The sequence below is a fragment of the Hyperolius riggenbachi genome, chromosome 7, assembly GCF_040937935.1.
Source record: "Hyperolius riggenbachi isolate aHypRig1 chromosome 7, aHypRig1.pri, whole genome shotgun sequence".
Taxonomy (NCBI): domain Eukaryota; kingdom Metazoa; phylum Chordata; class Amphibia; order Anura; family Hyperoliidae; genus Hyperolius; species Hyperolius riggenbachi.
In genome coordinates this window covers 224,463,927-224,478,452 of record NC_090652.1, presented here as the reverse complement: position 1 = coordinate 224,478,452, position 14,526 = coordinate 224,463,927, and the positions used below count along the sequence as shown (strand labels likewise).

General features: G+C 42.1%; 2 protein-coding genes across 5 annotated transcripts in view; one reads left to right on the top strand and one right to left on the bottom strand.

Moving 5' to 3' along the window:
- PRMT2 (protein arginine methyltransferase 2) overlaps positions 1-14,526 on the bottom strand; it is a 486,423-nt gene that overhangs the window by 146,146 nt on the left and 325,751 nt on the right. The window lies entirely within an intron of this gene.
- The window catches only part of PCNT (pericentrin), a 168,027-nt gene that overhangs the window by 121,794 nt on the left and 31,707 nt on the right, over positions 1-14,526 (top strand). For all 4 annotated transcript variants that reach the window (XM_068245316.1, XM_068245315.1, XM_068245317.1 and 1 more), the window contains 5 exons: positions 4,817-4,916; positions 5,041-5,153; positions 7,383-7,580; positions 9,202-9,366; positions 9,712-9,907. In XM_068245316.1, coding sequence (XP_068101417.1) covers positions 4,817-4,916; positions 5,041-5,153; positions 7,383-7,580; positions 9,202-9,366; positions 9,712-9,907 — 772 coding nt within the window. The remainder of the gene's footprint in view (positions 1-4,816; positions 4,917-5,040; positions 5,154-7,382; positions 7,581-9,201; positions 9,367-9,711; positions 9,908-14,526) is intronic.

Sequence of the window (14,526 nt, the reverse complement as noted above, 5' to 3'; positions counted from 1 at the left end):
ATCAGTAGCTGGTGTAACATGTCAGAAATAATTGTTTTGAGTGATCAATCTGCTGCGAAATTGAATGGTGTGTACCTAGCTTAACTACTTGCCGACCGCTCCACGCCAGTTGGCAGGAACGCCGCGGCAACTCCAGGGCCACTCCACACCGATTGGTGTGAATGGCCTGGAATGGGGATTGCATTGGAGCACGTATCCCTGCTCTGATGACTGAGCTCCGCCTTTAGCCTCCCATCAGCAATCGCCTTTCGGAGACTGTTAGACGGCGAAACTGCCTTCTAATAAGTCTGTACAGTGCTGCAATCTAAGGCAGCGTTGTACTTGGTGGCTGTCCCCCTGGGGGATACAGAAGCGATCCGCGGTGATAGGCTGACGGAGGGAGGGATATTAAAATTAATAAAACAATTGAAATGTAATTTAAAAAAAATACAATAAATATTTATAAAAAATAAACACACCTGGGGGTGATCTGACCCCACCAACCGAAAGCTCCATTGGTGGGGGAAAAGGGGGTGGGGGGAAATCGCTTGTGTGTTGCGTTGTATGGCCCTGCAGCGAGGCCTTAAAGCTGCAGTGGCCTATTTCTGTTAAAAAAAAAAAAAAAAATGGCATGGTAACTAGGGGTATTTAACACCGCGGTCCTCAAGTGGTTAAAGTTGACCTGAACTCAGAACGTCCTCTCTGCTCGAAAAGATGCATAATAACCTTCAAATAAAAAAAACTTTCTTTGTTGCAGCTGATACTAACCCTAAAATAAATCTGCTTTGTTTTTAATCCTGATTCATGGTAGCCGACATATTGTTAACAGCCTGTGCTTTCAAATGGGCTTATCTGCCATCTCTGCCATGGCAATCATGAGACACAGGGGGAGATCAAATTACAGTTTGTAATTTGACACAAATGAGGGGGAACTAGATAGGCTAAACTTTCTAAATACATACAGGGTGCATGTCTCTAGGTTTACCTTCTGTCCTGTGCAAGAGTTCAGGTCCACTTTAAGGGCAAGCGTATACAGGTTTTTGCATTCAGTATTTCCATTGGGTGGTTTTATCTTCATTTTGGAGTGTCTGATCACAGTTTGAGATCCTCTGTAGAAATCACTTGTGAGGCCACATCTCGACTTTGGGATACAAGTTGGGCTGTACACTATAGGAAAGACATTAAAGTTTCATAACAAGTAGGGAAACGGCTAAGATACATTAAGTGATGGAAGGTCTCGCTTTCTAAGGAAGAATAGATAAACTGGGCTTATTTAGCTTAGAAAAAATGGACATAGAAGTGTCCTTATTAACATGTATGCATGCATGCAAGGGCGATTTATATGCTTAATAAATTAGCTTTTTATTCATAGGACTGTAAAAAAAAAATGATATGCGCTGTGCATGGAGGAAAAGAGATTTTACTACCTGCTTAGAGAGGTCCCTCCCAGGAAGAGTGATTAAGATCTGACATATATTACCATTGAAAGTAGTTATGGCAAATGTTGTTTTTGCATGTAAATTGGGTTTTATCCAGTTACAGAGATTTTCTGGATTAAAGTTAGATGTAAAGTTAGAGTAAAGATAGATGCCTCTCTGAATGACATCTGATCAGAGCGGGATCTAAAGGTTCCACACAATGCAAATGTATTTTTAAAGGTCATGGATGGAATTGTGGCTGCAAAGAAGGGTCCCAGTAGTGGGAACTAGAGATGGTCAATGAGATGCAAATAATGCCGTGTTGATGCATGATTATGTAAATTTTATATGCAGCTTGGAAATGAACCATTTGAATTTTACCTCAGCAGGATTTGATTAGTTCATTTTTAAGCTGCATACAAAGTTTGCATAATGCTACATCAACTCCAAATTATTTACATCTCATTGACCATCCCTAGTGCGAATGATAATCCTCGGAGAAACCTCTGGAGGATAAGTACCTAACTGTTTAAAAGTAACTTTGAGGGAATTGCAGGATACTGCAGCAACATGTATTTCACTGAACTCTCAAACTCTTGCTATATTGTAATATGACCCAGGTGAAATTTTTCAGTCCTTACTGGGAAAAAAACCTAGCATCTCTGTTTAAAGTGTACCTGAGATGGGGCGATATAAAAGTTTTATAAATATCTGGGGCTTCTTCCAGCTCACTTCGGCCTGATCGATCCCACGCCGCCGTCCTCCGCGGCATGCAGCCTCCGCAACTGGCCCCTGTAAGTCGTCCAGTCAGGCTGTGTGCGCTCCACTGTCTCGCTCCCATGGGCGGGAACGTTCTGCACCTGTGCAGGCGCAAAATGCTCCCAGCCCCAGCAGCACGATGGGGAAGCGCGCACAGCCAGCTTGCGCCTTCACAGTATGACTTGCATCGGAGGACTTTCCAGGGCATGGGAGAGATCAGGCCGGATGGGGGCTGGGGGAATCCCCGGGTATGTATAAAATGTTATATCCCCCGTCTCAGGTACACTTTAATACCATTTAATAGCTGGCAGGTTTTAATTATTTTAGTACTGGTTTACTGGATCATTTATGGCTTGTACTTCTCCAGCCTTAGCAAATCACATTTTTGCTGATGTCTGGAACAGGGAAAAGTCCTGGTGCTGCTTTAGATTCATGAATGGAATATTTCAGTACAATAGTATTTATATGTCATTTTGATATCCATAATGACAGGGGGACTTGTGGCAGAATCATAACTTAACATTCCCTGAGGGCTAGTTCACACCTTGGGCATTTTGCGCTTTTTTTGAGTGCCGGCAACCCTTAAATACCTTGTGCAATGAATCCTTATGGGATAGTTCATATCTGCGCGTTTTGGTCTGCTTTCCGTGCACAAAAGCAATGCATGTACCATTTTCGGGGTGATTTTGCTGCAATGGAAGGTATAGGAAAAACACAAAACGCTCCCAAATCATTTTTTTTGTTGTTGTTTTTATCCGGCAATTGCGTTCGGGTTTTTAAGAATAAATGCATTGGGCTCTATTCTCAAAGACTTCCCGCATGCGGTAAAGTACATGCGGGAAGTTTGCACCCAAAATACCGTCAAGTTGGAATTCTCAAAATGTTCTGCATGTTTTTTCCGCATGCGGAAAAAGTGTGGTAAAAGTGCGGGATTCATGCGGAAAAATTTCCGCAAAAGTCGGTATTTTCTGCAATAAAAGATCAATTCTCAAAAATGTTCAGGCGCATCATTTCGTCGTTAATTACCGATTTTTTTTTTATCACCTACAAATAGTAGGTGATATATTCCGCATCCCATTGACTTTAATGAAGTGTGGAGGCTTAAGGGCTGTGTTTGCTGGACTTTAACTTTTGTTTTTTTAAACTCTTTTTCATGCAACCTTTTTACCGCATCATTCCCGCATGAATAATTGCTGTTTCCGCATCTTTTTTCCCGCATGCGGAAAACATGCGGAAAATATTAGTGAATGTGGAAAAAATGCTGAGTTTACCACTGGCGGGAATATAGCGGTAAAATTTTGCGGAAAATTTGGCTCTTTGAGAATAGAGCCCATTGTATTTATTTTTTTCCAGGTCAAAGAGTTCACTTCCTGACGTTGGAATTGCGTCGGGAGGAGGAAAAAAATACTCAGAAAATCGCTGCAATTTTAGATGTGAACAAAACTTGAATGTATTTTATACAATAATACAATAAATATTTATACAAAATAAATGCACCTGGGGGCGATCTGACCCCACCAACAGAAAGCTCCATTGGTGGGGGAAAAGGGGGTGGGGGAAATCACTTGTGTGCTGAGTTGTACGGCCCTGCAGCGAGGCCTTAAAGCTGCAGTGGCCTATTTCTGTAAAAAATGGCCTGGTCACTAGGGGAATTTAACACCGTGGTGTTAAACATGATGTGAACAAAACTTGAATGTATTTTATGTTTGTTTGTTTTTTTGTTTTTTTTTCACATGCTATAACATTGCCCCACATAAACCTTTTATTTTAAAGCTGTAATGCTTTTGTTCATGTGCTAACTGAATAAACCACTAGAAAACAATATTAAACTGTTCTGTATAGCTGTTTGAATTAAGGTGCAGGTACTAACTTGCCATTTCATTAAAGGGATACTGTAGGGTGGTCGGGGGAAAATGAGCTGAACTTACCCGGGGCTTCTAATGGTCCCCCGCAGACATCCTGTGTTGGCGCAGCCACTCACTGATGCTCCGGCCCCGCCTCCAGTTCACTTCTGGAATTTCTGACTTTAAAGTCAGAAAACCACTGCGCCTGCACGCCCGTGTCCTCGCTCCCGCTGATGTCGCCAGGAGTGTACTGCGCAGACACAGACCATACTGGGCCTGCGCTGTGCGCTCTTGATGACATCAGCGGGATCGAGGACACGGCAACGCAGGCACAGTGGTTTTCAGACTTTAAAGTCTGAAATTCCAGAAGTGAACCGGAGGCGGGGCCAGAGCATCGGTGAGTGGCTGCGCCAACACAGGATGTCTGCGGGGGACCATTAGAAGCCCCGGGTAAGTTCAACTCATTTTCCCCTGACCCCCCTACAGTATCCCTTTAAGTTCAGAACTAGTGCCCTTGCTTAGGAGAAAACGCATACTTTGTCATAGTTTTTTTTTTTATGTGAAGTGTCTAATTCAGTTGGATACATTTTAACCATCACAAACTGATGTGGGCCCTAGTCTTTAGAAAGAGGCCAAGACAGTTTCTCACTTTACCGGTTTGCTTAAAACCTTGTCCATATTATTTGTCCTCATTAAACATAAATTTTATATAGCACAAAAGGGCAGTCAATGAGTTCTGAACATATGACTGGTGTATGTTATGTTGTAAAGGTTTTGTCTTGGGCAGGTATAACATTACCACGTCTTCTCCTCCAGGTGAGAGAAACTGAACACCTCTCGACTGATTATGACTCCTGTGATGATCAGCGACGCTCCAGGGACGATCTTACAGAGACTGAGCAATCGGACAGCCTTGGTATCTGCACTATTTTCTCACAATTTGTTTATCTGATCTTGTGTGTCATGATTGCTTTCCCATTTGTTCATTGAATTCTATTTTTTCTCTTTATATTCTTATACATGTGTATCTCTATTTATAGACTATAAGCCTGAAATTGGTAACAGGGTTGAGCTGGATGAAGTGAAGGATTTGTCTGACATAAAGCGGAGGATGGAATCCATGACTGGAAGAGGGATGTCTCCACAGCTTCAGGTAATAAGCCAGAATTTCTCTTTGGCAATACTGTTTGAGAGTTGTGATATACATCGGTTGCATTCAGGTTTTTTTTTTTTTTTTTAATTAGAATTTGAAGTATAGATAAGTTTTATGCTAGGTACACACCATTCAATTCCCTAGCAGATTGATGTGCCAAAATGATTATTTATGCCTTGTCCAATCAGCTCCCGATTACAACTGCACAAAATTGGTCCAGTTATCAATCAGAAAATTGATCCTGTTATCCATCAGTAGCTGGTGTAACATGTCAGAAATAATTGTTTTGAGTGATCAATCTGCTGCGAAATTGAATGGTGTGTACCTAGCTTAACTACTTGCCGACCGCTCCACGCCAGTTGGCAGGAACGCCGCGGCAACTCCAGGGCCACTCCACACCGATTGGTGTGAATGGCCTGGAATGGGGATTGCATTGGAGCACGTATCCCTGCTCTGATGACTGAGCTCCGCCTTTAGCCTCCCATCAGCAATCGCCTTTCGGAGACTGTTAGACGGCGAAACTGCCTTCTAATAAGTCTGTACAGTGCTGCAATCTAAGGCAGCGTTGTACTTGGTGGCTGTCCCCCTGGGGGATACAGAAGCGATCCGCGGTGATAGGCTGACGGAGGGAGGGATATTAAAATTAATAAAACAATTGAAATGTAATTTAAAAAAAATACAATAAATATTTATAAAAAATAAACACACCTGGGGGTGATCTGACCCCACCAACCGAAAGCTCCATTGGTGGGGGAAAAGGGGGTGGGGGGAAATCGCTTGTGTGTTGCGTTGTATGGCCCTGCAGCGAGGCCTTAAAGCTGCAGTGGCCTATTTCTGTTAAAAAAAAAAAAAAAAATGGCATGGTAACTAGGGGTATTTAACACCGCGGTCCTCAAGTGGTTAAAGTTGACCTGAACTCAGAACGTCCTCTCTGCTCGAAAAGATGCATAATAACCTTCAAATAAAAAAAACTTTCTTTGTTGCAGCTGATACTAACCCTAAAATAAATCTGCTTTGTTTTTAATCCTGATTCATGGTAGCCGACATATTGTTAACAGCCTGTGCTTTCAAATGGGCTTATCTGCCATCTCTGCCATGGCAATCATGAGACACAGGGGGAGATCAAATTACAGTTTGTAATTTGACACAAATGAGGGGGAACTAGATAGGCTAAACTTTCTAAATACATACAGGGTGCATGTCTCTAGGTTTACCTTCTGTCCTGTGCAAGAGTTCAGGTCCACTTTAAGGGCAAGCGTATACAGGTTTTTGCATTCAGTATTTCCATTGGGTGGTTTTATCTTCATTTTGGAGTGTCTGATCACAGTTTGAGATCCTCTGTAGAAATCACTTGTGAGGCCACATCTCGACTTTGGGATACAAGTTGGGCTGTACACTATAGGAAAGACATTAAAGTTTCATAACAAGTAGGGAAACGGCTAAGATACATTAAGTGATGGAAGGTCTCGCTTTCTAAGGAAGAATAGATAAACTGGGCTTATTTAGCTTAGAAAAAATGGACATAGAAGTGTCCTTATTAACATGTATGCATGCATGCAAGGGCGATTTATATGCTTAATAAATTAGCTTTTTATTCATAGGACTGTAAAAAAAAAATGATATGCGCTGTGCATGGAGGAAAAGAGATTTTACTACCTGCTTAGAGAGGTCCCTCCCAGGAAGAGTGATTAAGATCTGACATATATTACCATTGAAAGTAGTTATGGCAAATGTTGTTTTTGCATGTAAATTGGGTTTTATCCAGTTACAGAGATTTTCTGGATTAAAGTGCAGTGAGGCTGAAGAAGTTGAACCCGTACCTTTTCAGCCTAGATAACTATGCAACTTTGTCAGAGTAAAGTGGTTTTTTTTTTTGTTTTTTTGTGAGTAAGAGGAACAAAGTCCTTAGCAAGTGCAGGGCAAATGGAGCAGAACAGTGTAGCTTAGATCCTAGATGGTGATGGACCAAAATACAGAAAGGTCTGTCTTTGGACTATAAACAGCAGTATATTGATTAGGATTTAATCACTTTGGTGTTAAAGCTGGGTATAGTCAATATTGGGCTGTAGGGTCAAACAACGGTGTTCTATTTTTCTTTACAGTGACTTAGTAATTGCCTTTAGGGGTTCCACACTCTGGTATAATGTGCTAGCAATTTTCATAACCTGGTTGTACTTCTATATTTATTTTTTACCTGAATGACTGCAAGCATCTTACTTGTCTGTGCAGAGAATGCTGAATATGGTTCATGAGGAAAGCTGCAAGATTTTGGAGCTGTCGGAGCGGCCTATGACAAAGGTCACTGTTCCTGAAAGTGCTGAACTTGGGATCCAGAGAGATGCTTGGCTAAGAGAGAAACAGAACCTGCAAGAGACGATCCAGACACTGAGCACTGCCCTAGCACAAGCTGCAGGAAAAGGAGACAAGGTTATTTTGCTGTAATGTATCACTAACCAACTCCAATCTAGACACTGGGCCCGATCCAATTCACTTTTCCTCCTAATATTTCTTATAGGAGATAATCTATCTTCTGATTATTATTTTTATTATTTATAGTGCTCCAACATATTCTGTAGCGCTCTACAACATGGAAAACATACAATAATGGTGGGCACAGATACATGAGCAGATCAACATACTGTACAGGACAACCAGTGACACAAATATTGAAACACAGTTGATGTGTAACTGGAATACCATCACCATTACTAATAGGTAGTGGGATTGAGACGCTAGGGGAGTAGAGAAAGAGAATAGCAGATGAGGCAGCAAGCTTTAAATTCTAGCTATAGCAAATTATAAGCTTGTTTGAAAAGCTTGAGGGTATGTTTGAAAATTTCCAGGTATGGTACATGATTGATAGGCTTTGGTAGAGAGTCCCTAAGGAGAGGTGATACTTGTGAGAAGTCCTGGATGTTAGAGGAGGTGACCAAGCTGGACAACAAGAGGGTCTCTTGGGAAGAGCGAAGGTTACGTAATGGATGCTATTTGGAGATTAATAAGGAAATGTATAGAGGAGAAATAGCCTATGTAGCTTTGTATAATAGTGTTTGAACAAGAACACACTTGTCTTTCAGTTTTCTGCTCACCAAGTGTGTTTTGAATGCAGAAAAACAAGTGCATTTTTTTCACAGCAGCTAATGTAATTCATAGAGAAAACTGTCAAAATGTGTAGAATTCTCCTGCAGGATGTCAGGTGTTTTTTTTTTTTGCGCACAAAAAACACATTAAAGGGATACTGTAGGGGGGTCAGGGGAAAATGAGTTGAACTTACCCGGGGCTTCTAACGGTCCCCCGCAGACATCCTATGTTGGCGCAGCCACTCACAGATGCTCCGACCCCGCCTCCGGTTCACTTCTGGAATTTCAGACTTTAAAGTCTGAAAACCACTGCGCCTGCGTTGCCGTGTCCTCGATCCCGCTGATGTCATCAAGAGCGCACAGCGCAGGCCCAGTATGGTCTGTGTCTGCGCAGTACACTCCTGGTGACATCAGCGGGAGCGAGGACATGGGCATGCAGGCGCAGTGGTTTTCTGACTTTAAAGTCAGAAATTCCAGAAGTGAACTGGAGGCGGGGCCGGAGCATCGGTGAGTGGCTGCGCCAACACAGAATGTCTGCGGGGGACCATTAGAAGCCCCGGGTAAGTTCAGCTCATTTTCCCCCGACCCCCCCTACAGTATCCCTTTAAGTGTGAGCTAGCCCAGCGCAGGGCAAACTACAGCCCACAAGCTGCAGCTAGTTTCCTCCTTCCCTCCCTACCGAGTAGCGAGCAGGCGATTAGCAGGGGTTAAAACTCACTGCTTCCTGCATCGTGTCTCCATGGCAACAGGGCGTCACATAACATGCCGTCGGGACGAGTCAGCGTGTGATACGCTGGTGTTTCATGAGTGTCACGTGACGGCCTGCTACCATGGAGTCTCGACACAGGAATTGGTCAGTAGGTGTGTTTTAACCCTAGCCAATCGCCGCTCACCTGGGCCACACAAAGTTTGCCCAGGCCTGAACTAGCCCATTGATTAACATGAGTTCTCTTGACTTTGTGTTTTAGGAGAATCCTACCTCAGACTGGAGAAGGGACCTGCTGCAAAGCGTTCAGTCTCTTCTGGAAAGTGAGAGAGAATATTTACGCTTGGAACTACAGTCACAGCTTCACCTTGGGTCCGGGGACAGCAATTCACTGTCAGAGAAGGTAGAGCATCTTATCAAAGAGCAGGTGAGTAAACTAATAGAATCACTTAGCTGCTAATTCTGTTGTAAACCTAGTTCCCCATCTACATATTTGGTCGACAGAAGCTATCACTCCATGATTAATTGATTAGGATGTCTTTATGTACAGACATGCGGTCTTACACACCATGTTGATGATCAACATTTTCGGGAGATAGCCATGCAACTTGCATTGTTTAAAAGGAAATACATGTGGTAACCTTCAAATCACTTTCACCTCAAGTTGTCTTTAAGTATTTTAGTACAAGGTGTTTTCATTGGTTTAGGCCCATCATATGTTTTTATTAGTTACACTGTTACACAATGAATAAATCACTCCCTTGATTTGCAGGAGGAACAAAAGCGGCTTGTGTTGGAGCATGTTCTAGCTGTGGACCGCAGTAGTCTATTATCTGAAATTCAAGACCTACGTTCACAGTTACGAATGGCACATCTTCAGAACCAAGAGAAACTTCAGCAGCTACAAGATGCTCTTTCTAGCGCAGAAGAAAAAGGGCACACAAAGGACCACCAGTTGCGCAAACAAGGTAGGTAAAACAACTTGACTGGTTGATTTAAAGAACACCTAAAGTAATAGTCCTGCTGATCGTTCTGATGTTAGAAGTGTCTGAATCACACACCTGAAACAGAGAAAGGTAGGGTGTCGTGGCACCTTCATAGTAAGAACAGGCGCAATAGGAGCCAAAATAGCGCAATATGTAAATGAAGGAGAATGTAGAATTGATAAAGAATTATTACTCACAAAGGTAGGTTGCATGAGGGGCAACCAACTGGCTGAGGAAGGTGGAGTTATATTACCTGACTCCACTCGGGGTGTCCAGCCTGGACTGGATGTTGTCACTCTCTTGTAGTAAAAACACACTTTCTTGCCCACAAAGTGTTGGGCTCGGAAATGCTCCTCCAACCCTTGGGGGTTGGGGGGGGGGGGGTGAAACAGTACAAAAGGAGAGAAGAGACTCCCAGGGGTATATAAAACTAGGTTAAAAAACATTAAAATCGAAAGAAAAAGGAGGCGGCTTGCTTCAATAACGACAGTCGCATATGTCCATAAAATTAAGCACAGGCAACGCATTTTGTGAGTCTGAGTCCACTTCCCTAGGCCAAATACAGTGCCAAAGGTTTGTATAGCCAGAGTATCGGCCTGAGGAAGTGGGTTCAGACCCACAAAACGTCAGACATGTGACTGTCATTGAGGTAAGCCACCTCCTTTTTCTTTTGATTTAAGTGTTTTTAACTTAGTTTTATACACTTATGGGTGCCTCTTCTTCCCTTTTACACACCTGAAACAAGCTTGAGGTTGTGATTTCCATTCTTTATTGCATACTTCTGTCAGCAACCATGCATTACAATTCTGGGGTGTATCGCAACACATGGATGGACACATCTGACTGCAGGCTGTGCACTTCTGATGTCCTTGCGTATTGTGTTAACGATATTTGGTTTGAAGACACGATTGTGGGGAAGAGTCCTAAAGCATATCTAAGTAGATATGAAGTGAGCAATTTAATGACGACTGCAAACTCTGGGCAGTTCCTCCTTCAAGCAAATATACTGTAAGAGAAACAAAATGGAAGTGCTCACAGCTTCTGTATGGCAGTGAGGATATTTCACCCTGGACAGATCTCACCTGAAGTGAGTTCTGGCAAGGCAGCTGTATCAGTGTTGTCCCACTTGTGCAGCCCAGGAACTGAGGCTCATCAGCATGGCAGGATGGTGATTCCCTTCCAGACTTGAAGCGCCAAGCAGCTTGTTACAGCTACAGCGGCAGGACACAGCTGAGTGTAACGTTTAGGCTGAATTGGCGTGTTGTGGGCTGCGCAGACATGACACGTGCTGGCATTTGGGATTGACTGGGATACTGCCTGTACTCTATGAACTGATGAACAGGCACTAGAATTCTATGCTGCTATAAATATAACAGCCTATAATTTGCACGAAGGAGGATTTACTACATGGTTCCTACTTGTTTTGTGGAAGATACCATCTTAGATACCATATTTTACCTGAAATGTCTTTAAAGTGAACCAGAGAAGAAGCACCCTCATGTAATTTTTCCATATATATACCAGTGTGAACATTAGAGAAAATAACCACTTTGCTCTCTGTTGCATCTTTTTTTTTTTTTAAAGAGAATTTTTATTAAATTTTAACATATAACAAAACAAAAACAAAACAAAACACAAGACCATATCCAGCAATAGCGATCATAATGACAACAGGTCTCCACTAGTGAGAGAGAGAACCACACTTGTACATATTTAAGTATAAGAGCGTTCATAAACGTGACCCATGAATATTTTTATAATTAAAACATGCAATCAGATCCATTGTAGATCTTGTACAGCAGCCGTGATATCCAGGTTGGGAATTGTGGTTTCTACAGCATTTACCCATTTGAGCCAAATTTTATCAAATTTTTTAAATTGATTTCGTGATTGATAGGTTAATTTGTACAGCGGAAGGGCTGTATTAACAAGTTTTTTCCAGTCTCTGAGTGTGGGAATTGAGTGCAATTTCCACCGTATGGTAATGGCTTTCCTTGCATAGTGAAGGAGGATTCTGATTAACATTACTTTACTTGCGCTGCAGGCCATATCTCCCACAATTCCCAACATGCATAATTTGAGGTCCATTTGCACCGGCAGGTGTAAATTGTCTCTTAGGAAATGTACTACTGATTTCCAGTACTCGTTGACTAGCGGGCAGTCCCATACACAATGTATAAAGTCAGCATTAGATGCATTGCATTTAAAACATTGACCACTGTATGTTGAGCCCAGTTTTGCTAGTTTCATAGGGGTAAAATATGCTTGGTGGAACCATTTCACGTTTATTAATTTGTCATGAGAAGCTATAATAGCTTTATTGAAGGATTCTGTATATTCAGACCAATTTTCCTGCGTAATATCTGGGGTAATTGCTAGCCATCTATTCCTGGCAGTTTGAATTTTCCTAGCATTACCATGAGTAGCTAAAAAATTATATAAGTTGGAGATTTGCTTGGATTTATCATTTTTAAGAAGTGTTTTTTCCAAATCTGATGGTATAAGGGATACACCTGTCAAGCTTAACTGTGATCGGAGGGCATGTCGCAGTTGAAAATACCTAAAGAGGGCATGTCTAGGTAGGCCGAATTCTTCTCGTAGTGTGATAAAATCTTTAAATGTTCCATTTACATATAATTGGGATAAATATTTAATACTATGGGCATGCCAGAAGGGTATATCTGGGATCGATTGAAGTTCGGGTAGGTTAGGGTTACCCCAGAGAGGGGAGTTCTGAGAGACACCCCTACTAGGTTCACCAAGCATCTTCCTTGCCCTCCTGTATGCCCTGATGGTGTTATGAATAAGAGTTGTTCCCTTGAGTCCAGAGGCTACTCTGTATCTGTAGATTGCTCCACATAATGACTCATAATTTCCAGCAATGTCCGCTTCTGTTGCCACGCTAGAGTTTAATCTGTCGCTACTTAACCAACCTTGAATGGGGGTTAGCTGTGCCGCCAAATGATAAATAAAAAAGTTAGGCAGAGCCAGACCGCCAAGATGAGTAGGTAACTGGAGAGAGGACAGTGAAATGCGGGGTGAGGAGCCGGACCATATAAAAGAGATTACCATGGAGTCAATTCGTTTAAAAAGGGCTTGCTGAATCCATATAGGGGACATCTGCATGACATATAATAGCTTTGGGGCTATAACCATCTTAATAATACAAACCCTTCCGCATACATTTAACGGCAAGGAAGACCATTTTTTCAGCTTTATTTCTACTTGTTCCAATAGTGGTATAAGGTTTGTTTCTATGAAGGATTTCACAGGCTGATTTATCCAGACTCCTAGATACTTAAACTTGTCCACAACCTGTAATTGAGATTGCTTAGTAATTATCTGATGGTCAAAGGAGTCCATAGGGAACAGTACTGCTTTAGACCAGTTAATGGAGAGGCCTGAAATTTTATAAAAGGTTTCATATACTGACAGTACAGCCTCAAGTGAGGGGCCCGGATCTGCTAAATAAACCAGCATATCGTCCGCATATAGGGAAATGCGTTCTTCAATCCTGTTTATTTTGAGGCCTTGAATTGTTGTATTAAAACGAATGGCTTGGGCTAGGGGCTCGATGGCAATGGCGAATAAGAGGGGTGACAGTGGGCAACCCTGCCGTGTTCCTCTCGCTATGGTAAATAAAGGGGATATTAGGGAGTTTATGCGGATTCTTGCTTTTGGTGCATCATATAGGATTCGGAACCACTTTTGAAAAGCGGGTCCAAATCCAAAGTACTGCAGAACAGTTTTTACGTATGGCCACTCTATGGAATCAAACGCTTTATTGGCGTCTAGGGATAGTATTACTCTGGTCCCAGAATTCCGATGTGGGTATTGTAAGTTAGAAAATAAACGTCTAATGTTTAGTTTAGTAGAACGTCCAGGGATGAAGCCAGTTTGATCTGGGTGTATTATTGAGGTTATACATTCATTCAGTCTAGTGGCTAAAATTTTTGTGAGTATTTTAATATCCGTATTGATAAGTGAAATGGGGCGGTAGGAGTCACACGAAAGGGGATCTTTATTGGGTTTAGGGATAAGAGTGATTAAAGCTTCATACATGGAGTCAGGAAGTGTGCCGGTCACAAAGATATGTTGAAAAAGGGAAAGCAGGTGTGGAACCACTAATGATTTGTTTTTTACATACCACTCGATGGGGATTCCATCTGGGCCTGGCGCTTTAGTATGCTTAAAGGAGGAGATAGTGGTAGCTATCTCCTCGGAGGTGATAGGGGCATCTAAGAGTTTAGTTTCATCTGGGGATAGAATTGGTAAATCCAGGTCCCTCAGAAAGCTATCGATTTCTTCTCTCCCATTGACAACCCCAGCAGAATATAATTTTGTGTAAAAATTAGTGAAAGTGGCGGCTATCTCACTAGAGGATGTACATATGGTACCAGAGGGTGTCCTAATGTTAGGTATGGCCATAGATTCCGTTGTGGCTTTTAAGAAGTATGTTAATAATTTGCTACATTTATTGCCAAATTCAAAATATCTCTGAGTCTGGATAATATCCCTCCTTTTAGTTCTTTCTAGTGTTCTTAGTTCTAGTTTCCTTCGTTCAATTTGCCAATTCATATAATTGGCATCAGAGGGGTCGG